This window comes from Nothoprocta perdicaria, unplaced genomic scaffold (genome assembly GCF_003342845.1).
Source record: "Nothoprocta perdicaria isolate Ctin4 unplaced genomic scaffold, notPer1 scaffold_2, whole genome shotgun sequence".
In the NCBI taxonomy this organism is placed as follows: domain Eukaryota; kingdom Metazoa; phylum Chordata; class Aves; order Tinamiformes; family Tinamidae; genus Nothoprocta; species Nothoprocta perdicaria.
The window spans coordinates 2,618,000-2,637,407 of record NW_020455204.1 but is presented as its reverse complement, the minus strand read 5'-3'; the positions used below and the strand labels follow the sequence as shown (position 1 = coordinate 2,637,407).

Below are 19,408 nucleotides of genomic sequence, written 5' to 3'. Positions count from 1 at the left end.
CAGGACTGCATTTATTATTATTTATTCCCCAGCAGCTGATTGCTACTTCCAGCCACAGAACTTCCCATCAGAACTACAAGCTTTTATTATTAGATAGTATTAGGAAATTTTCTACTATTAGCCTTCATCTGCCCTGTACACATTGAGGACAGTGAYTTCTCATGTTACCTGCATTTATTGCTAACTACTAATTGAACCTCTCATCATAACATGGCTCAAGGCACCTGTTGGGGTGTCCAGTTTACTCCATGTGCTTATCTTTGTTGCAGGAGAGGGAAACAGAGACAGGTTTGCACTAACACCACAACTTAACACAAATTAATGGAGTTAATACTTAAGTTGAAATTAGGAGTCCTCTCCGCTTCCCGACAAACCTCTGGGTCCTCTCTCAGGGCTATGGAGGAGGAAGATGCATCAACAGCAAAGAGCTGCTGAGTGGACAGCCGGGCTGCCCTCACCTTTCCCTCGGGGCTGGGCCGCCTGGGCGAGGGACCCGCGGGAGCCGCCAAGGGACGAAGGCCGCCTCATGGCGCCGACGCGTCGCCTCAGCCGAGCCGCCTCGCGSCTCCTTCTCGTGCCACAGAGGTCTCGCCTCTGCCGGCCCCGTCTCGCGGCTCCTTCTCGTGGCACCGAGGTCTCCTCTCAACCGACCCCGCCTCGCRCCGCCCGCTCCCCTCATGGTGGAGCCGCTCCCCTCACGCGCTCAGGGCGGGCTCCGCCTCACGACGCGATGCCCAGGGCGGAGCCCTAAGCCGGGCTCAGCCCCTCAGGCCCCAGCTAAGCGCGAGCCCTCCCCGGGGGGCAGGGCCCGCCTCAGGAGGGTCCCCACAGTCCCCACAGGACGCCGCCCGCCGGGCCGCCTCAGGGCTGCAGCCTCAGCGCGCGCTCCCATCACGGATCAGCCCCCTTCGGGCGGAGCCCTCACCGCACACAACCCACCCCGTCCTCGGGACAGGACCCCCACCCACGCCGCTGGAACGGCGGGGCCGCCTCTCCCGCCTCGTGGCGCCGCTTGGCCTCAGGCCGGCGCYTGCCGCGCGCCCTCCTCGCCTCAGGCGGGGCGAGGCGCGTGCGCCGGGCGGCAGCGGGAAAAGGGCGGGAAAGCGGCGGCGCCGCGGCCGCTCCCGACGCCGCGTCCCCAAAAGCGGCCCTTCTGCCCCCAAAGAGACACCCGAGGAGCAAAGTGTGAGGAGAAGCCCTCCTCTCTGAGCAGCAGCCCTCAGAGAAACGTGCAAAGGGGGAGCAATTTGTTAGCTAGCGCRCACGGGGTGTACAAGAAGTTGCAGAAAACATGATAAAGGCTAACATCTTTTATTACATTTTATAGATTAAATATATTTTCAGTAGAGTCTCTTTTYTTTTTTAAAACACACAAAAGGAAAAATACATTCTTCATGTACATATGAAATACTGACCACGTTGCGGAGACCATGTCTAGTGCAAAGTATGAACATAGCAACARAGACATAACCATTCTGGACGATTATCAGATTTCTTTTTTTCTACAGTGAAGTTAGCATAATTCAATGTTTCTGCTTCCAAACCCGTCACATCCATGATAGTCCCTGGGATCATGCAGGAAAGGGTTTTTACTTTTTAAACTTACTATAAAATCTTTGCATTGCATTGAAAAATTATCAAACTCTGCAGCTTTAGCTCTTGCACACATTCATAATCGTAGCACAATCTTTATTATGATTGCAGCCCAACTCCAAAAAAACCCTCAGAACAAAAGGAAATAAATATATATGTAAATATATATATATATATATAACTTGGTAAGGAGAAAGGAATGAATGAGAGTGATTGTTGCAATGCCCACGAAACGTGTACCCATACGACACGCACGCGCACAYGAGGCAGAAGGTGTGACTGAGCATCTCCTATTCCTAGCTTGGAGCGAGGGGCCTGGGTTGCACATGTCACTGGACCTTTAGTGTTTTCAGTACGGGATGTCGTTCTGGTAGTACTGGATCATGTCGTATGTCCTGCTCCTAAGGAAGGAAAGCAAAGCCTGGAGTAAATCAAAGTTAAACACGGCAGCCATTGACACAAAAACAAAAATCGAAATGYCACAGAAGCAAAACAGGAGTGAAGGAAATTGCTTCTAATTGAAAGAGCCCTACACTCTTTGAAGGCATGATGAAGGACATTTTATCTTTATAAATAACAAAACATCGTGCTCTTGTTTAAACGAGGGAGGGTTGTCCAGTCCTGATGCTGCTGGCTGAGGAAAACGGATGATSAGCAGCTACCATGTTTCCAAAAAATGTTTCTACTACATCCTCTCACCTCTCCTTAAATCACAGTTTAAATTTCATTAAGTTGAACTGTAACATCACTACTACTAACATCAAGGCTAGCTTGAGTGAAAGCTTATTTTGTAGACCTAGGCCTAAAGCAGCAGTACTGAGAAGGGAAAGCAATTCAGCTAAGGACACTYGAGTGAAGCTCTTCCCTCTAAGTTTTTTAGCCTTACTGTACTAAAACAAACTACTTCCACATCTCTGTTTCAAGAAGAGCAAGACAGGAAAAAATCAGTGGAGATATCAGAACTCGTTTATAGAAGAGCGCAAAAGGTGCAAAGGTGACAAACCTGTTGCTGAGGAAGCAATTCTGGATGATCTTAATGATGAAATTTGCAGCCTCCCGTTCAGTCATGTTGGGGCTGAACCTGTGCCTATATGCAGAAAACCACAAAAAGCAAGAAGTTAGCGAGCTTACCTCTGAGCATCATACAAATGTGTGTTCAACAGCAGGCCGAGCTTGTGGGATTTCACTTGCAGCGAGCATGCACTTCCTGTGAGACTACCTGATTGTATTATATATTGTTTTAATAYGCACTTCCCTTAAGTCTTAGAGCAGATATAGTAGTTGAAAGGTTTTGATCAGGTTAGTGGCAACTCTAGGAATACCAGATCCCTCTCTCTAAGCAGCTGCTGTGTTTAAAATACCCATGCATCTAGCTGCGACCTTGAGCTGCAGCTCAGCATACCTTATGAATCTGTGCTTAGTTCTAGGAAATTTGTAGGAAGTTATCTGCAGTAAATACTGAATGCAGAGCTAAGATTGGAGAGCTATTTAAAGTGTCATACTGGAATTCGTATTTGCCTAAACTGTTGATGGTACAACATAGTCATACACAGCACTGCATTATCTGGAGAACAAAAGTAAAATTGCAATGCTTAGGATCACAGCATCATTTGAGAAGAGTGCAGACTCGGCAGCACAGTTTCTCCATTAAATCAAATCTTTCCTTTACAGTCTTGCCTYGCTACTTAGTAGCTGAAGACAATCCATGTACTTGCACAGCTGCTACACAACCTGAATTTTATGCTGCAAAAAGGCCTCAGAAATTCCTATTTCTTGAGATGTTCTATAAACAAAACAAAACTATTATTAAAACACTAAGACATAACACATTTGGATGACATGACACTATACGCACTGTGTAAATTGTGACAATTTACACTACCAAAAAAAAAAAAAAGAGAGTATAAGTACTTTCCAGTTTATACCTACRCTGACTTACTTTAACAGTTTGATTGTCTGCCCTCGGAAACAGGGCAGCCCTGTATCCAGCATTAATGTAACCAGTGACACTACAGCGTCCATGTATGGCCTAGAGAAAAAGAGGACAACAAGGTTACAGCACTTAAAACATCTGTATCCTTAGTAGGTAGAGCAGGCAAGCTGAGGAGTTCAAGGAGCTGGATCACACCTTTCTCTGCGGTTAAATCTATACATGTAATCCTCTTACAGTTGTTGAGGGAGCTACACCACTACTTGCAATCTGTCACTTGAAATTTCATTCCTTAAYGTCAAGTTAGCAGGTACTCAATGCTTCAAGATGATCATCCTCAGGGTGGGTTATACAAAGCAATGCTTTGGTAAATAACACTCCTTTGGCAATGCCACCTTTGCTGAAATGCATTTCAGCATTTTACACTGTTTTTATGCTGATTCACCTTTAATCAGAGCATAAGAACAGTGTAAAATGCTGAAACCAACAATACCACAGTAATAGATTATCTTCTAATCTATTATCTATAATCTAGATTATCTATGTTCTCCTACTTATATGCACATCCTCTTTTTATAAATTCAGCATTGCTCCTGCAGGTTACAGCAAACCCCATTTGCTGGTAATACAAGATAAAGTTTCAAAAATCCTGTGACTGGCTGGCAATAACAGCTGAAGCGCTGAGCTACCAAAATCTCTGCCAATTTCACAACAGAAGTTGTAGCACTGTTTTACATGACCCACCCCATTAATTCCAGTTAAAACAATGGTTAACATGGTTGTCATATTAGGAAAAATAAAAAAGATTGATTCGCTTGTAGCTTTTTTACTGCAAAGTTTAAGTAGTGAGTAATGAAGAACATTACATTTATTAATTAAACACAATATAAACATCTTAAATGCCACATATAAACAGAACAAAGACTGTAAAATTACAGGACTATTAAATTGTTTCAAAGCTTGTAGCCAGACAGACAACATCATTATTAATGGATTTAACAGCCAGCCTCAAACCCCTAACAAMCACTTAATATTATTTAATTTCTTATCTGGTTTTAAGCATGCAAACACCTCTACTTTTGAGCACTAAGAATGCCTTACCTGACTGCCAGATAGCCTCTGACACACATCTCCATAAACCACTTGAATGGAGTTGCTTCCATTTTTCCTCCCATTATCATCACCATCTCGTCAGTCAGCTTAATGTCTGGCTCCCAGCCCAGATTTCCACCAGGTGAGCTTTCAAACATGAAGCCAAAATCTGTGCACAAAAGATAAGCCGGCTCAGATACTTTGTTCGTTAATTGTGCACTGTTGAAGCTGACAGAAGAAAGGAGAGGTGGATTTCACATATTAATACCTGCTTTTCATCTTCCTACCAACTGAAAACAAGTTTGGGTGAAGTATAAGAATATTAAAAGAATCATGAATATGACATTAGACTAAGGAGCAGGGTGTCAAGTAAACTCCTTGCCAAACCGTTCAGTGAAGTTCCAGAAAAACAGATCTAAAGTTAGTCTTACACAGCTATAGAGAAATTTAATTCACATCCATGGAATGATGTAAAGAATYCAATGATACATTTATACATCACACGCATCTACACACATCCACAGATAGATGTGTATGTGTGTATATACTTTCCTGAAGCTGGTAAAATTTTGCAAAACTAATTCTGCACAGAAGCAGACAACACAAACACACATATAATACAAAACAAACATGGTATAAAATTCCATGCATATTTACAAACTGTGAAATCAGCATATAGATTGATCCCAGAAGGGAAATGGCTTATTATCTTCTACATACAATATTTTATAACAGAGGAAAAGGTGACTACTAAAGATCAAATATAGATGTAACTGACCAATATGAATGATGTGTCCCTTTTTATCCAGCATGATGTTCCCATTATGCCTGTCTTTAATCTGGAGCAGAAACAGGAGAAGACTATATGCAGCCATACTGCGGATGAAATTATAGCGAGCCTGTATAAAAAAGAAGTTACAGCAAATCAGAAGAACCCATAGAGTTTWATCTCTCGTCTCCACCCCAGGAGCAGATGCAGCTGAAGAAAGTATTTTGTTCCTCCCTCCAACCTTCATTCCCTCTGTTCATGACTAGTTTGAAGCAATGTTCAATGATATTCTCCATATATCTCCAGCAGCAATAATTTCCTTAGCTAGCTTACTCATAGCTAAAAATGGATTATCTGCATCAGAAACTAGATACTGCATTACAGTAGTCATTACCCATTGTCTGTCATTATTCCTTATATCTAGAATGTTTCTTGGTTGAGATTTACTGTGCCTGCCAAATGATATTTTACCTTCTGGAATGCAAGGGTTGACTCATCTCCATATTGCCTTGTAAAGTAATCATACATCCCAAAGTCTGTCTGTCTGCCCAGCTGGTCACGGGATGTGCAGTCAGGAATGCATTCAATAACACCGCACTGAGGGAAAAGAAGAGAAATAGGTCTGCAGAGCACGTTCCCAACATACATATTGCTCCTGGCTCTTGGCAGTTGTACAGGTCCCCTGGGAAATGTGGGGAAATCCATAGATCACGGAATACAGATTTCCAGTTTCTTCCTTAAAAAGAGTAGATGCAAACGTTGAGAACTTCCTTCCCTGCAACATGAGATTTGTGACTTTTTCCTGACTTGCACAATGTAGTCACCTAAAATCAAGCAGCAAACACTAATAACCACAAGTAGCAAAAATTCAAAGCMAAAAGCTTCAAAAAGGCAGGAAGCAGGGGAGGAAAGACTCTTTGCCACTACTATTCCAAATATTTGTGGGCAGTATTTCCTTGTAGAATGGAATTTTTGTACGTGCTGTAAAAGTTTTTTTGTTTTGTTTTGTTTTTTAAGCTAGGAATTAATTTCTACAACTCTAGACTTAACTATTCACTTACCCCAGGAGCTGTGGCCACCACTCTGTATGGAAACACAAACAGATCCAGGCCTACTAGCTGAAATATGTTCTTGAAGAGATCGATGATTTGTAAAGCTAACATGTCCTGTTATACAAGAAAAAAAAATGCACAACATTATAGGGGTTACGGATCATAAGTCAGGTTATGAATTGATGTGAAGAACTCCAAAGTGAACACTGAGTTCCTCCAGAAGGTCTGCAGATGTGTGCTTGTGCATTTACTGCAGCTCCGGAGGAAATCAAAAGGAAAAAGACAGACAGYAGGCAATGCTGAAGATTTAACCGCTAACCTATGAACAAATGTTTCCATCATTCTTTGATAAGAGGAGTACTGATAACTCCAGCTTTAATAGCTGACACTCTCTCATAATTAAATGAGCATTCAAGCGTCACTGCACAACATCTCAGCTTGGAAAACACTACTGGCACCAGTACATTATTACTATGTTATGTTACCAACTGAAAATATATTTAAAATCCAAAAAAATCAATTTAAAAACATGGCATTAGAGAAAACCATCTTGACTCAGGTTTCCAAAACACATTTCCTACAGTGGGATAACACAGTTCTCTCCTTAGTCCATAGCTAATGAGGATTCTAAGGATTTCAAAGAAGAATATTTGTATGCTAATATTATTTTCTTCTAGCATACTGTTACCTACAAAACTGTTTTTTGTAACTGCACAGCCTGGGAGCTTTGTACCTGTCTGCAATCATCGCCCACTTTAAAGATAGCTGCTTGCCAACAGATTTTCTTACTGTCTACCCCTTCTTCTGCACTTTCATCTATGGAATCGGAACGACAACGCAGACCTGAAATAAAAAAACGTACAAAGCAAAACCCAGACATGGAGTTTTATTAGCGCCTTTGTATCATAACATGCCCCCTACACTCAACATCACAGCATTTCTTTACAGGTTTGCTATAGAAATTTCTGTCTTGCAAGATAAATTCTGCAAGACAGTTCCTTTCCTGTATAAGCACTGGAACATCAAAATAGCTTTCATGGTCTACTTGAAAAATGCCTAAATTACTTGAAACTAGTCAGCTAGAATCTCCCACAAAATTTATTAGGAGAAAAGGCTGCCAAAGACCATGCAGTTCACAGTCTAAAAACCAGAGAAAGGCAATTAATTTATAAAACAAGTCTAAAGAATCTGTTAACATTTCTTTAGGATACCTATGTGGCCTGCTTTTGGGAACTAAAAAACACGGGAAAACAAAAAAACACGGGAAAACAAAAAAACACGGGAAAACAAAAAAACACGGGAAAACAAAAAAACACGGGAAAACAAAAAAAAACACGGAAAACAAAAAAACACGGAAAAACAAAAAAACACGGAAAAACAAAAAAACACGGAAAAACAAAAAAACACGGAAAAACAAAAACAGGAAAAAAAGCTTTCAGAGATGAGAATTTCTATTCTTCTCTCCTCATTTTATGAGGTTTCATTTCTGAGCTGAACTTTGTGGCTAAAGTTCAATATGGAAACAATTTTACTGCAGCAGTACAGGTCATTTAAAGCATGCAATTTCAAAGGAATTGCTGAGTCTTAATTAGGAACATCAATATTAAGACCATATACTAACCTTCCTTTTCAAGCTCACTAACTCCACATCGCTTCACTTTAAATTTCGCCAGGTATGGAGCTTTTGCTGCACTGYGTTGAAAAAATACAAAGATAGTAAGTGCATAGTAGCCAAAGATTTCAGGAATAAAACCTAAATGCAATGAATTAATTAATGGAGGAATACCAGACAAAAATGTTACCTCTGCATAGGCGTTCCTGATTTGTAATCAATATCCAGCACAATTGCTTCAGGGTTGCTGGGCAGGTAACAGCCTGCAAAACAGAGCAGACAGCTGAGAATAAATGCACTGGCTAACATGACAAGAAAACGAAGTTCAGGGTCTTCAACCTCAATACAGATACTTCAATATGGATGAATTAAGTATATGTTAAATTAGAGATTACACTCTCGGAACAGCCACTCGCCAGAGACTTGAAGATTTGCTTTAAAAAGTATACACTTGTGCTGAATATAAAAAGCCTACTGTATAATATGATCAAAACACTTCTTACCAGGCTGCACTTTCACCTCAGACAGAGCGCTCAAACAAGCTTTTTTTCTTTCATCGCCTTTAGGGAATGGTCTAGAAAGATGAACGATATATTACTTAGCTACATGTTATAGTACTAGCCTAAAATTTGTTACAAATTTATGCAAAATTCACTAGATTTTTTTTTCTTCATGAAGACAAAGATCTTTTACTACACCCTTCTTGTTGATTTAAGGTCTCAGTATCTAAGGAGAACCTTTTCTATGTTAATGAGCATTTTTCTTTTTAGATAATATATTGATATGTAAAATGACATATAGATTGTTGACCAAACCGAACAGCATCAAAGATGTGAATGAAATACAGGCGAAGTTAGGGATCTTCCTTATATAGGATTTGAACAAGATCCCTCTTTTCTATAAGCACTTCAATAGTTACACCAATATAATCTCTCTTGTGGGTCTTATTCCAGAATAAAAATGTTACTTCGAAAGTAGCATAAGCTAACTGGAAAAAGATAAGCCAGCAAAATGCCTATGCAATCACAAGCCTGATTTGTTCACATACTTAGTATGAATGCAGGTGCAAACCGGGTAACTGGTGACGTGGTTAACAATTAGTATGTACAATTACGCCGTCTGCATAGGGACTTGTGTTAACTGTCTCTGGGAGTCAGCCATGCAATTGCACACTCACCTAGTACAGACGTAGGCTAGTGAAAAGCATTATTTATGCTATGGTTTAAAATAGCAGCAACATGGCACTTCGGATAATGAAATCATCATAGACGATACRTTTATTTATATGTGCCCTTGTAAATTATAGTTATTTACATTTGCTTCATTTGGATTTATTTCTAATAAAAGTCAGATTGATTTCATCCCCTATATCAAGATATCCTAAATTCCCCTTTTAATTCATCCTATTGGGTAAGCGCATTTGGCCATGCACATAGAAGACATCTAACATTTGGCAGTTTGCAACATGAACGCCCGTTAGGAAGAAGTCTTCAAACTGTTGGTGTGCAAGGCTTCACTTTAAAGGAAATGTATTTCAAGAAATATTGAATGACTGTGTGACTTTCAGCCAATTTCATTCACCAGAGAATTTTTTTAAAAACACACAACTAAACTGCATTTACTGATGTGGAGCTTGGGTGCTGGGCTGCTGCCATCCGCTGGCAAGACTTATAAAAGTTCAATTACTTATTTTCACTGCAGTCTTTACAGTCAACAGTGAAAGCCTTTCTGTGAGCAAGGTTTTCAGTTTTAAGAGAACAATTCAGGGTATGTGACATTAAATCTGTCTCTATAACAACCCTTTATGAATGAAGGAGAGAGATTTACAAATGCAAAAAGAATAATCCTCTTTGTATTTTCCTCTTCACATGGATATTTTATTGCACCGTGTGATGCGGTTTCACAGAGTCTTAAGAGTTTTAACAGAAAGTAAAGCATGCGTGAAATTTAGGGGCTTTTACTTGTTTTTTTTCCTCCATTCAAAATGTGCCTAACAATTATAACATGCAAAAATAAATAATGAAAGAAAAATGACAGTAATGCTGTCAGAACAAACGCAAGAGTAGGATGTTTCTGTCTGAAGCAGGCTTGAACAACTTTTCATGATAATGTTGGTCACCTCTCCAAAAAGCCATATTAAATGGGCAGGCGACAATATAAGAGATGGGATTACAACTGGCTACGAGTACGGATTTTTTTATTCTAATTTTTTTTTTTTTAACCAAATCTGCTTCTATCTCAGTGCACCTTCTGTGGTGCCTCCTTCCACCAAGTGCTATCCAGAGTAAAATGCTACAGTTGTTTCAGACAGAAGGACTGGTAAGTGCTGCATAAAGCACAGAGCACTGAGCTGATACAATTTACTCCTGGGTGTTAAAGTAAAGCAAGCCTTTGCATCCTACTACAGTTGTACGTTATATTGGRAAAAAAAAAGAAAAATAAAAACCTTATCCTAGGAGCAATTAATTATTTTTTCCTAAAAACACTGCCCCAGTGCCTCTAAAATGAACTCAGCCTCTTTAACAAGGACATTGACAATTTCCAGAACAGTGATGCCAAAAGAAAAGAGCACAACTTACTTGATAATGGCTGAAACATTGGTGATTTTATTAAAGAAATCAAATTCCCTTTGGTAGAACTCCTTGGCTGGGCCAGATAACGAGCTGGTTATCTCCTCTACTAGTTGCTCTAGGAGCTCCCCAATGTCAGCTGCACACAAAATGAAAGAATCTGTGTCAGAAGTTTATTTCAGAGAGCAAAAWAATATCTAGAAAGTAAATAAATATCTTTTTAGTAGTAGTAATAACAATTAAAACAAAAAAAATACTGATGCAACGATTGCTGCACTTCTTTTGATACATTCTGTCAGGTAGAAGACTTCTACTGAGCAGACCCTATCTCTTCAACTGAAAAACAGAAATTTCCAAGCTAAAACTATTCCTCCCTCCAAGAGAAGGCAGAAGGGAGCTTTAGTCTGATTTGTCTGATTGTAAGGAACAGGAATCAAATTGAATTAAATCTTAAAGCACTCACGATCTTTTTGGTGTCCTTCTTCATCCAGATAGATATTAGTTTTCATGTTCCAGATGAATTGGTGTGCCAAGAGCTGGGATTTGGCAGCTGCCCAGAGGATATATTCTCTAACATAACCCATCTGCAACAGTATGCAGTCCAGTAACAATCAGAGACTGTTACAACTCAAGGATACTCAGTGTTAACTACTTCTAACAGCTATTCTTCAAAACTTAAAGTTATTTAATGTCTGGAAAAAAAAAGTAAGTGCAATCTCATTCACCTGGCTAAAAAGAATTTTCAAAAATGACTGTTTATTCTGATAAGTAAGCGACTGAGCCCAAACTGCTTTCAGCTTTATTACTGAATTTCTCTGTGATTCCAGGTAAGATACTTCTTACCTCTGTACCTTTTTCTAACTATTCTATTCAGATCTCTAATTTCTCTGAACGTGGGGTTTCCCCTAGTTAGCTTTCTACAAACTACAGTGTAATGGAGTCTTTTAGCAACAGTAAAGGTTCCTTTAATATGATTTTTATATACACAATTTCATCATTTACTGGCAAGAAGTGCACGTGCTGGCATTGTTACATAGAAATTCTCGAAAGCAGGAAGATAAACTTGAAGTTGAGTGTATAAGACTATCCTACTCACTTGAGGAGTGAATATAAGACAATAAGCGCATTAGTTTAAACTTAAAGTTTGCAGTTTTAAGTCTAAAGGCTGTTTTGAAGCCTGGCTTGGTTCATGCATTGCTGTTTCAAGCTTACCTTATCATAACGAAGTGCCTGCACAATCTGTGGAATGTAGAATAAAATGGCATCCTAAAAAGGAAAAGRCAACAAGGTTTTGTGTTTAATATTGGTTTAGTAGTTGGAAAGGAAGACAGGTCATATTTACAGAGAAAAACTCCCTTTCTTTAGGTGAYGAACGAAATTCCTACTAGCACTGCTTCTTTATTTTAAACTACATATATGCCACCTTTGCAAATCAAAGGATTTTTCTGCCTAGTAGCCTCCTTTAAAAATATTAACAAATACATCTTTTATAGTCCTTATAAGAAGTTTGACAARAGTTAGAAATTCAAGCCTTCTATTTCTTCAGAAGGTGTTTACCTATCCATTGYGGGGAGAGTATGTTAGAACTGAAAAGAACAATTTGAGAGTAAGAATTCAGCTTGTGATTTATAAAAACTAGAGAACTTGCTAATGAATAAATGAGTTATATCCAGGACAATCAACTTGAGCATTTCATCCCAACCTATACACTCTCTTCCTTGCGATGGGTCCCATTAAGCATACATGCCTCTTCACAGTATTAAAATGAAGCTGCAGTCCCAATGAGTGAGGCCAATAACTGCACTTGAAGCGTTAGGCTCTTGCAGAACATCTTACCGGAGGAAAAGATCGCAGGACTTTMACTCCATACTGAGCTGTTAAAGGATGAGGTGGATACATGCTTGAAAAATAGGAAAGACCAGTGGGTGGGTCTGTCGGTGCCCAGCACAGCACGTGGCTGAGCTCAGGGGCATCAGCGTCRATGGTGTGCCACGTAACCAGGTACTGAAAGAGCAGGTCAGACACATCATGAGTTTATAGGACTCAGCAATGCCTGGGAAACAGTCAGGGTATAAGTCTATAATATGGTTTCCTAAAGCACAGAAAATGAAATGTGCTACATTTTATTTTACAAAACCACTGCTCATCTAAAGCATTTTTTCTTCCAGGGAAATCTATTGGAATCACCTCACCTCCAAGATGACTGGATGCGGTTAGTACTGCAGAGGCAGAGTTACAAAATGCATAATACAGCAGAGCTACCACAGGGAAAAAGAAGAGAGGTTGAACCCTTTCAGCACTGTTCAAAGCTACATTTTTTCTCTCACATATTTTACATGGGATAGACAGCTCTGACGAGACTGCTCTTCACCTGATTAGAGTTCCCCATTGTCTTAAGTAAAGACTCTTTTCCACTCTATCAGTGGGAAACAGTCATTTTGAGGCCCTTTGACAATATTAACAAATACCTTTATTGCTTCAGGAACATCACTAACAGCTCCTGGGTCCAACCGAACCAGACGRGTTACTTCTGTACCAATAGCTTCAGTGTTCTTGAATCTAAGTATAACCAGGAATATAACAACGTTATTAGTTAATTTGAACTACAGACCAACTATAAAATAATGTACATTGAGGGATACTAGTGCATAGTAATAGTGCATTAGTGCATTATCAAATTGTTGGCTGAAAAATACTGTCTGAGATTCTATAGAAACCTGTGCCTAGACCTCTGCTTGGCAAAAATCATCACTGTTGTAAGTAGGAAAGAATTTTCCTTCTCTCCTGTAGCCAAATACACAAATTCTGTTATATTGATTAAAGCTCAAACCAATACACAGGTAGAACACTTCATTCCAAGATACTTTTAGCACTCTTTAAATGCTATGGCCACAAACGGGTGAAATATTATTCAAAACCAAACACAATTGCTTCTGAAGAAAGCTTTGTTTGTGCGTCAAGGTAGAGAATGAACTCGGGCTCCACCAGAGCCTGAGCCAAATATATGTCTTATTAAGCAGCTTGATTTTTTATTTCAAAGGTCTCATCCAGGTGTGAAAAGATATGAGACTGCTGTAAACTAGAGCAAGTGCTATCAGTGCTTACAGTGTCAATATTCATTCAACCTCTAAGAAAGGCAGCAGAAATTATATTGGTTCTTTATTTTGAAATTTCTCACCTGATAGGCAGCTGTACTGCAAGATGAGGGGAAATGCTCCAAGCCAAATTCACATTATCCTTCCATTGCTTCTCACTAAGACTGATATACTTAGACCTCCAGTTTGCCACACTGTTCTCTCCAGTCTGATCCAACTCTAGCTCAGGGGAGGACAGTGGATTGTACCATGTGATTAAGCGTTCGATCTCAGTTGCCTGAGTGAAATAGATTAAAAGCAAGTTATTTTTTGAAAGAAAAYATAACACACCATTTTCACCTTCTGACATTGCTTTAGTGTATTTAATCTGCAACTACTTCAAGGTTTCAGAAATTTGGTTCTGATGACCCACCAGCAATGAGAGCAGTAACGTCCTCCGCTTCATGTAGTACTTGTGCAGCTGCGTCCCTCTGTTAGTCTTCTTGGACATCCCTTGAGGAAAGGATAAAACTGTGTTCAGTGGCTTTTCTTGAATATCTTAAATGCTGCTTCCAAACTGTCTACATCTGGTAACCTTCACAGAAGCTAACTAACAAAAAGAACCGAGCCAGTAGTGTAAATTAGAAAACTGAACTTGTAAATTTAGACCAGAGGGATTTGAGAAAGTAAGCACTGCATCTACTCACACAGTGGTTCTCTAAATGGATGGAGTATAACAGGCTACTAGCTTATTAGTTCAGYCAGTGCTGCATTCACTTTAGAAGTACAGCAGCCTACTAAAAATAAGAGCATGTAGCTTTCAGATGTGCAAACATAGGAATCACACCCTCACACCATTCTGCTGCCCAGAAAAATCACCTGGACATGAGTGCACACACAGTGCAATTTCTTTTCAGGAGCTCAATATATCTTGATCTCCACCCCTATCTTTTGCACTGAGAAACCGAATGTTCTGTTGAACAGAAGAGGTAGTTTCAAACCTTGCTGCTTGCTCCCAGTGAGGCACCATTCCCCCATCCCACAAATTTGGCAATAGTGATTAAATACCCTGTCAGGAAAACATGATCCCAACGGTAAGGCAAATATTGACTTTAAGCAACATCTGCATATAAAACATGCTGTGAATGGCATACAATTAACTTTTTGAAACTAAAGAGATACCTGATTTTTTTGATATGGTTGACATGCCACTCGATAAAGGATAGGTATTTATCCACCCTTGTGTAGCCTGTTGCCGAGATCCAAYGTTGATATCCAGGTTGCTCCTTGTGTCTTGATTATCTGACAACAGACACAAACAACACAAAATCTGAAGTAGAAGCTAATCAAAAAATATACAGGCTTTTGAAACTCATGTAAAGGAGCTCACCAGGTGGTACTAGCTGGCTGGCTGTCAGGTACTTTTTGTCTGAGAACATAGCTGTCCAAAACTTGATAAGAATACTAATATCCTCACGAAGTCTCTTTTCCCCTTGTGTAGGGAACTTGGAGGGACAACTTAAAGAAATCAAACAAAAATATGAACTTGAATGCAAAACAAACAGAACTCCAAAAAACAAATGTTATCAAGTCATGTCTTTTTACTTCTGACCAAAAGCTACAAAGACAAGCAGTCTATGCACCACTACAGTTTTATCTGCATTCCTCRATTTTGTCCAACTGGATGAAACTTTCCTATTACAATTGAAGATTAAGATGGCAGGCTATCAGCATCTCGGATTCATTTGGAACCTAATATTAGGACCTCTTTACATTGTCAGACACCGCTTTCAATTACCTYACTTTCTACTGCACCCACGACAAATGTTGAAAGTACATTTATCATCAGATTCTGCAAGAACACATTTTCAAAGCTGTGTCAAAACACATTTTAACCAGACACTCTGCAGCAGCAATTCTTTTAAGTCTTGCAAATCTAGATACAGTTTTTGGTATTACATAATGTCCAGAATAATGAGAGAAAAGAAAGAATACAAACTACCCTCAAGATACTAGATTATAAACCACATAAAAATYTGCAGCTTACATCTAACCCTCATCAAGATGGTTCATGAACTATACTGAGGCATAAGAGAAAGAAAAGTTTGTTTTAATATGGGAAAAAAAAGAAAGGAAGAACTTAAATCATTATAAGAGAAAAACAGTTGCCACTTTAAAATATCATAAAAGGCTTAGGAACTTGGACACAAACTTTCTGTGAGCAGTTACAAAGAATACCTGAAATAATCAAAGGCAGTTGAATAAATCTTCTCTCTCAACACATTTCGAATAGTTGCATTTGGAACCACATCAGCATGGAGCAAAGACAACCCCAGGGTCAGCAACCTAATATAAAAAATATTTACGCCATGACATTTTCTGTATTTCCATTACAAGGACCAATGCAACAATATATCAACCCYACTTATAGCTATAACTCCATCCAAGTCATACAAGGAGAAAAGTGTCTTTTTAACCATTCTTGGCAAACTGTTTTTATTAGTAGTCTGTTCCTAAAGCTGTGGCTACAGAACAATAGCTGGCCCTAGCTTGAAAACAGGGCTTAAGGGTCCAAATCATTCCATGCTTTTAAAAGAACTTTCACCATTTGAGGCCAATGACAAGTTAAACATTTGGAGATTAGTTCTAACCTCTCCTCCCACACCAACCTTACTTCCTCCCACAGAGAAAGAAAACACTTACTTAAAACGTGGTCCAATAGCTGCCACATGTCGATTCAAACTGCCTTTTGCTCCTCCAATGTTCAAGGACAGGGACCGCTGGAGTAGGCTGGAGAAGATTTCTATTTGGTCAGAACTGCAATACTTGGCTATTTCAAATCTCTGCACCAGAAACTGAGAAAGAGAGATAGATATGTCTTACCTCCTTTGATTTATTTTTCTTCCTAAAAAAAACACAAAACAAAAGCAAACGAAACCCAAAACCAAACAATGGTCTTTTCCATTTAAGACACCTTTTTCTATCCAATTGTTATGTTCCTTTACAAAGATCATAGCTCCTGGTTTTAAGGCAGAGACTGTCACAAGCTGCACTGCCTTTCCAGAACTATGAGACCAAACAGTGCAGAGCAGCTCAATTCCAGTGTCACTGCAACATCCTCATAGGTGCAGCAGCACCCCAGGAGAGAGAAACGTACATCTATCCAGATGTAATGCGGGGTAACCTCTGGTGGACAAGGCCTCGGCTGGCTCTCTTCTGAGGCTGCTAATGGATCTGCTTCTTTCTGCTCGGCAGAAAACAGGCCAACTTTCTGCTCCACTGTCATTTGCCAGGCTCCTGCCATTTCCCGCATGAACTACAAAGAAAAAAAAAGTGTTTCCTATTTCAAGAGCATCTGCTTTTGTGTACTGCACAGACTTTCTCCAAAGGGCACATGACAGTCTGAATACATCGAATTAAAAACAYTGCAACATTAATGGCGAGACAGAAACAGGTCTATTCACCCCTCCTAAAGTGAAGTGTTTCCTTAACAYGTAAAATTAAATGTTTTGCCAATGAGAGGGAAGTGTTAATCGCTGACTGCTCTCCTTTCACTAATGAAAGATTGGGCCTCCAACATTCTGGCAGCAGAGACAAAATTATGTCATTTCCTCACACACTGCAGGACAGTTCAGCTCATTAGKGCACGCAAATGAGGAACTGCACAAGAAAAGCTGCCCCACATGTGCTTTGTTGGCCTTGCTCTACAGMGCAGCATCCTGCAGTAGAAGGGAAGCCCAGCACCTGGGGATGCTCCTCTGATCTTCTCAACAAGGTACAGAGAAGATATTTTCCATAAGCCTAAGCGGGGAAAAAATGAAAGCAGTTTTTAAGAAGTTAAGCCACTGCAACGTGCATGTGGAACTGACCTACATAAATTCAGATTGATGATTATTTCCAGCAGGCAAAACATCTCGTGCTCCCTCATTGGAGCTAYTTCCAAAGGCAGCTTTTTTCTGTGYGAGTGAGTTGCTTTACTATYACTGGATTTGCCCTCTCTTTACAAAATACAGCTGGTCTAACCTGACACAGGAATAAGACATTTGCAAGAGTAATTTTAGTGCAAGGAAGTAATGATGGATACTTGAGGCTATGAATGATTAGCAGGAGCATTAATTTCAATTTATTTTAAAATACTATTATATAAATAGCAACAGTTCGGGAGCCAATTCACAAGCAGCTTGAGTACCCATGCAGCAAAATCAATTCTACAGCTTTCCTTTGCTATATCAAGCACTTAATGAGGGCATTCAGACTACCATCAAAACACYAGCCTCTCTGGGCCTCTGCATAACTGATTAACAATACATTTAACAWCCTTATTTGAAATAGGTTCATAAAGCTGTGATTCTTTTCATATTTTTCTCTCTCCCTGCCCTGCAGAGGTTGARAAAGAATTGTTCAATAGCTTCCTACCGGCACTTCTATTCCATTCTTGGCAGCGAGCAGCCACTCCCAGCAAGCAATTGCTGTTTCCATGCCATGTTCGTTGAACATTCGCAGGGGTCCCCAGCACAGATGATGAAGGAGCTGGGGATCGCAGTCTGAAAACAAACATTTACACCAAGTTCACCAACAGAATAAATAAGCAATACTTCACAAAGCAATAGCATGCTCATGTGAAAAGTATCTGGTAATCAATTCCTAATAAATTGCTTTTAGTTTGAGAGGTTTTTCCTAAAATAAATGCAATTGAAAAACAAAGCAAACAAAAACAGTTTTTCTTCAGATTGATGTTTACTGGATTGTATATAGGTAATTTTTATTGTTTACTATTCTTGGCATTCACAGCCAGAAAGTAGAACTCCATGTGGTTTTCATTACCTTTGCTGCTTATTAGCAGTGCAGTCAACTTAAACATAGCCTGAGTATAGAATTCAGTTTGGCCCAATTCAAGAGCATCATTCAGCTCTTTAACCATCAGTTTATTCAGGTCAGATGTTCGTCCTGTAGCATTTGAGAACTGAATCATCCCAGAAACCTGTAAAATACAATTCATTTTTCAAACAAGAGAAGTATTTTCAGGAGGCCAGTTTGGGATCAGTTGCATGCGGAGTAAGGAGATGAACCTTAAACAAAGGTATCTTTCATTACTAGTTGCTAAAGATCCTTAGCTTTACCTACAAATCCATGCCAAAATGAACATGTAACCATATAATAATTAAATTTGGATGTGATACTATCCCCTCTCAAGCCATACTGTAGTTGGTAGACACTGCATTTGGAGGAAAACCTGTGCTTACCTCCCCTGCATAGCGGTTGCGCAAGTTGAGAGAAGCCATGAAGTTGGAGTAGTCTTTCTTCACACATGTAGGTCTTTCTGTTAGCTGGGTTGCCTACAACCAGATCACACACAGTTGTTTACACTGTACCTATCTAAAGACACATTTGTGCTTTGTTTTTTTATTTACACCTTCAAATATTTAGTCTTCTTTGGRCTTATCATCAGAAGAGTATCAGAACTATTAGATCCAACAGTACCAGGACCAATAAAAAACAAGTCAGGGACACAGGAATTAATGCAGTCCRAGATCAAGAAACAAACAAAAAAAGGGGCATAAAAAGAGGCATAAAAATATCTCCGGGGCTGCTATTCCCCTTTCATGAAGAAGAAAGCAAAGAAGACATATGGACAGTATAAATGATCTTGGTTGAGTTTTACTTTCTTATTTGCCATCATCTTGCTTTTCAGTATTTTACAGAACATTATCATGAC

At 39.6% G+C, this 19,408-nt stretch overlaps 1 protein-coding gene across 4 annotated transcripts in view; it reads right to left on the bottom strand.

Annotated features, from left to right (window-relative positions):
* Positions 1-1,376: 1,376 nt before the first annotated feature.
* Positions 1,377-19,408, bottom strand: part of PI4KA (phosphatidylinositol 4-kinase alpha) — a 49,150-nt gene continuing 31,118 nt past the window's right edge. For all 4 annotated transcript variants that reach the window (XM_026037624.1, XM_026037627.1, XM_026037625.1 and 1 more), the window contains exons 30-55: positions 18,936-19,028; positions 18,517-18,673; positions 18,109-18,236; positions 16,850-17,008; positions 16,396-16,547; positions 15,931-16,038; positions 15,083-15,210; positions 14,875-14,994; positions 14,126-14,205; positions 13,797-13,990; positions 13,087-13,177; positions 12,455-12,622; positions 11,831-11,884; positions 11,082-11,202; positions 10,628-10,757; positions 8,552-8,622; positions 8,239-8,311; positions 8,058-8,128; positions 7,170-7,279; positions 6,446-6,550; positions 5,856-5,981; positions 5,394-5,514; positions 4,625-4,784; positions 3,533-3,622; positions 2,597-2,680; positions 1,377-1,994 (exon numbers count right to left, since the gene is read on the bottom strand). In XM_026037624.1, the coding sequence (XP_025893409.1) occupies positions 1,943-1,994; positions 2,597-2,680; positions 3,533-3,622; positions 4,625-4,784; positions 5,394-5,514; positions 5,856-5,981; positions 6,446-6,550; positions 7,170-7,279; positions 8,058-8,128; positions 8,239-8,311; positions 8,552-8,622; positions 10,628-10,757; positions 11,082-11,202; positions 11,831-11,884; positions 12,455-12,622; positions 13,087-13,177; positions 13,797-13,990; positions 14,126-14,205; positions 14,875-14,994; positions 15,083-15,210; positions 15,931-16,038; positions 16,396-16,547; positions 16,850-17,008; positions 18,109-18,236; positions 18,517-18,673; positions 18,936-19,028 (2,946 nt within the window). In that variant the 3' untranslated portion in view covers positions 1,377-1,942. The remainder of the gene's footprint in view (positions 1,995-2,596; positions 2,681-3,532; positions 3,623-4,624; positions 4,785-5,393; positions 5,515-5,855; positions 5,982-6,445; positions 6,551-7,169; positions 7,280-8,057; positions 8,129-8,238; positions 8,312-8,551; positions 8,623-10,627; positions 10,758-11,081; positions 11,203-11,830; positions 11,885-12,454; positions 12,623-13,086; positions 13,178-13,796; positions 13,991-14,125; positions 14,206-14,874; positions 14,995-15,082; positions 15,211-15,930; positions 16,039-16,395; positions 16,548-16,849; positions 17,009-18,108; positions 18,237-18,516; positions 18,674-18,935; positions 19,029-19,408) is intronic.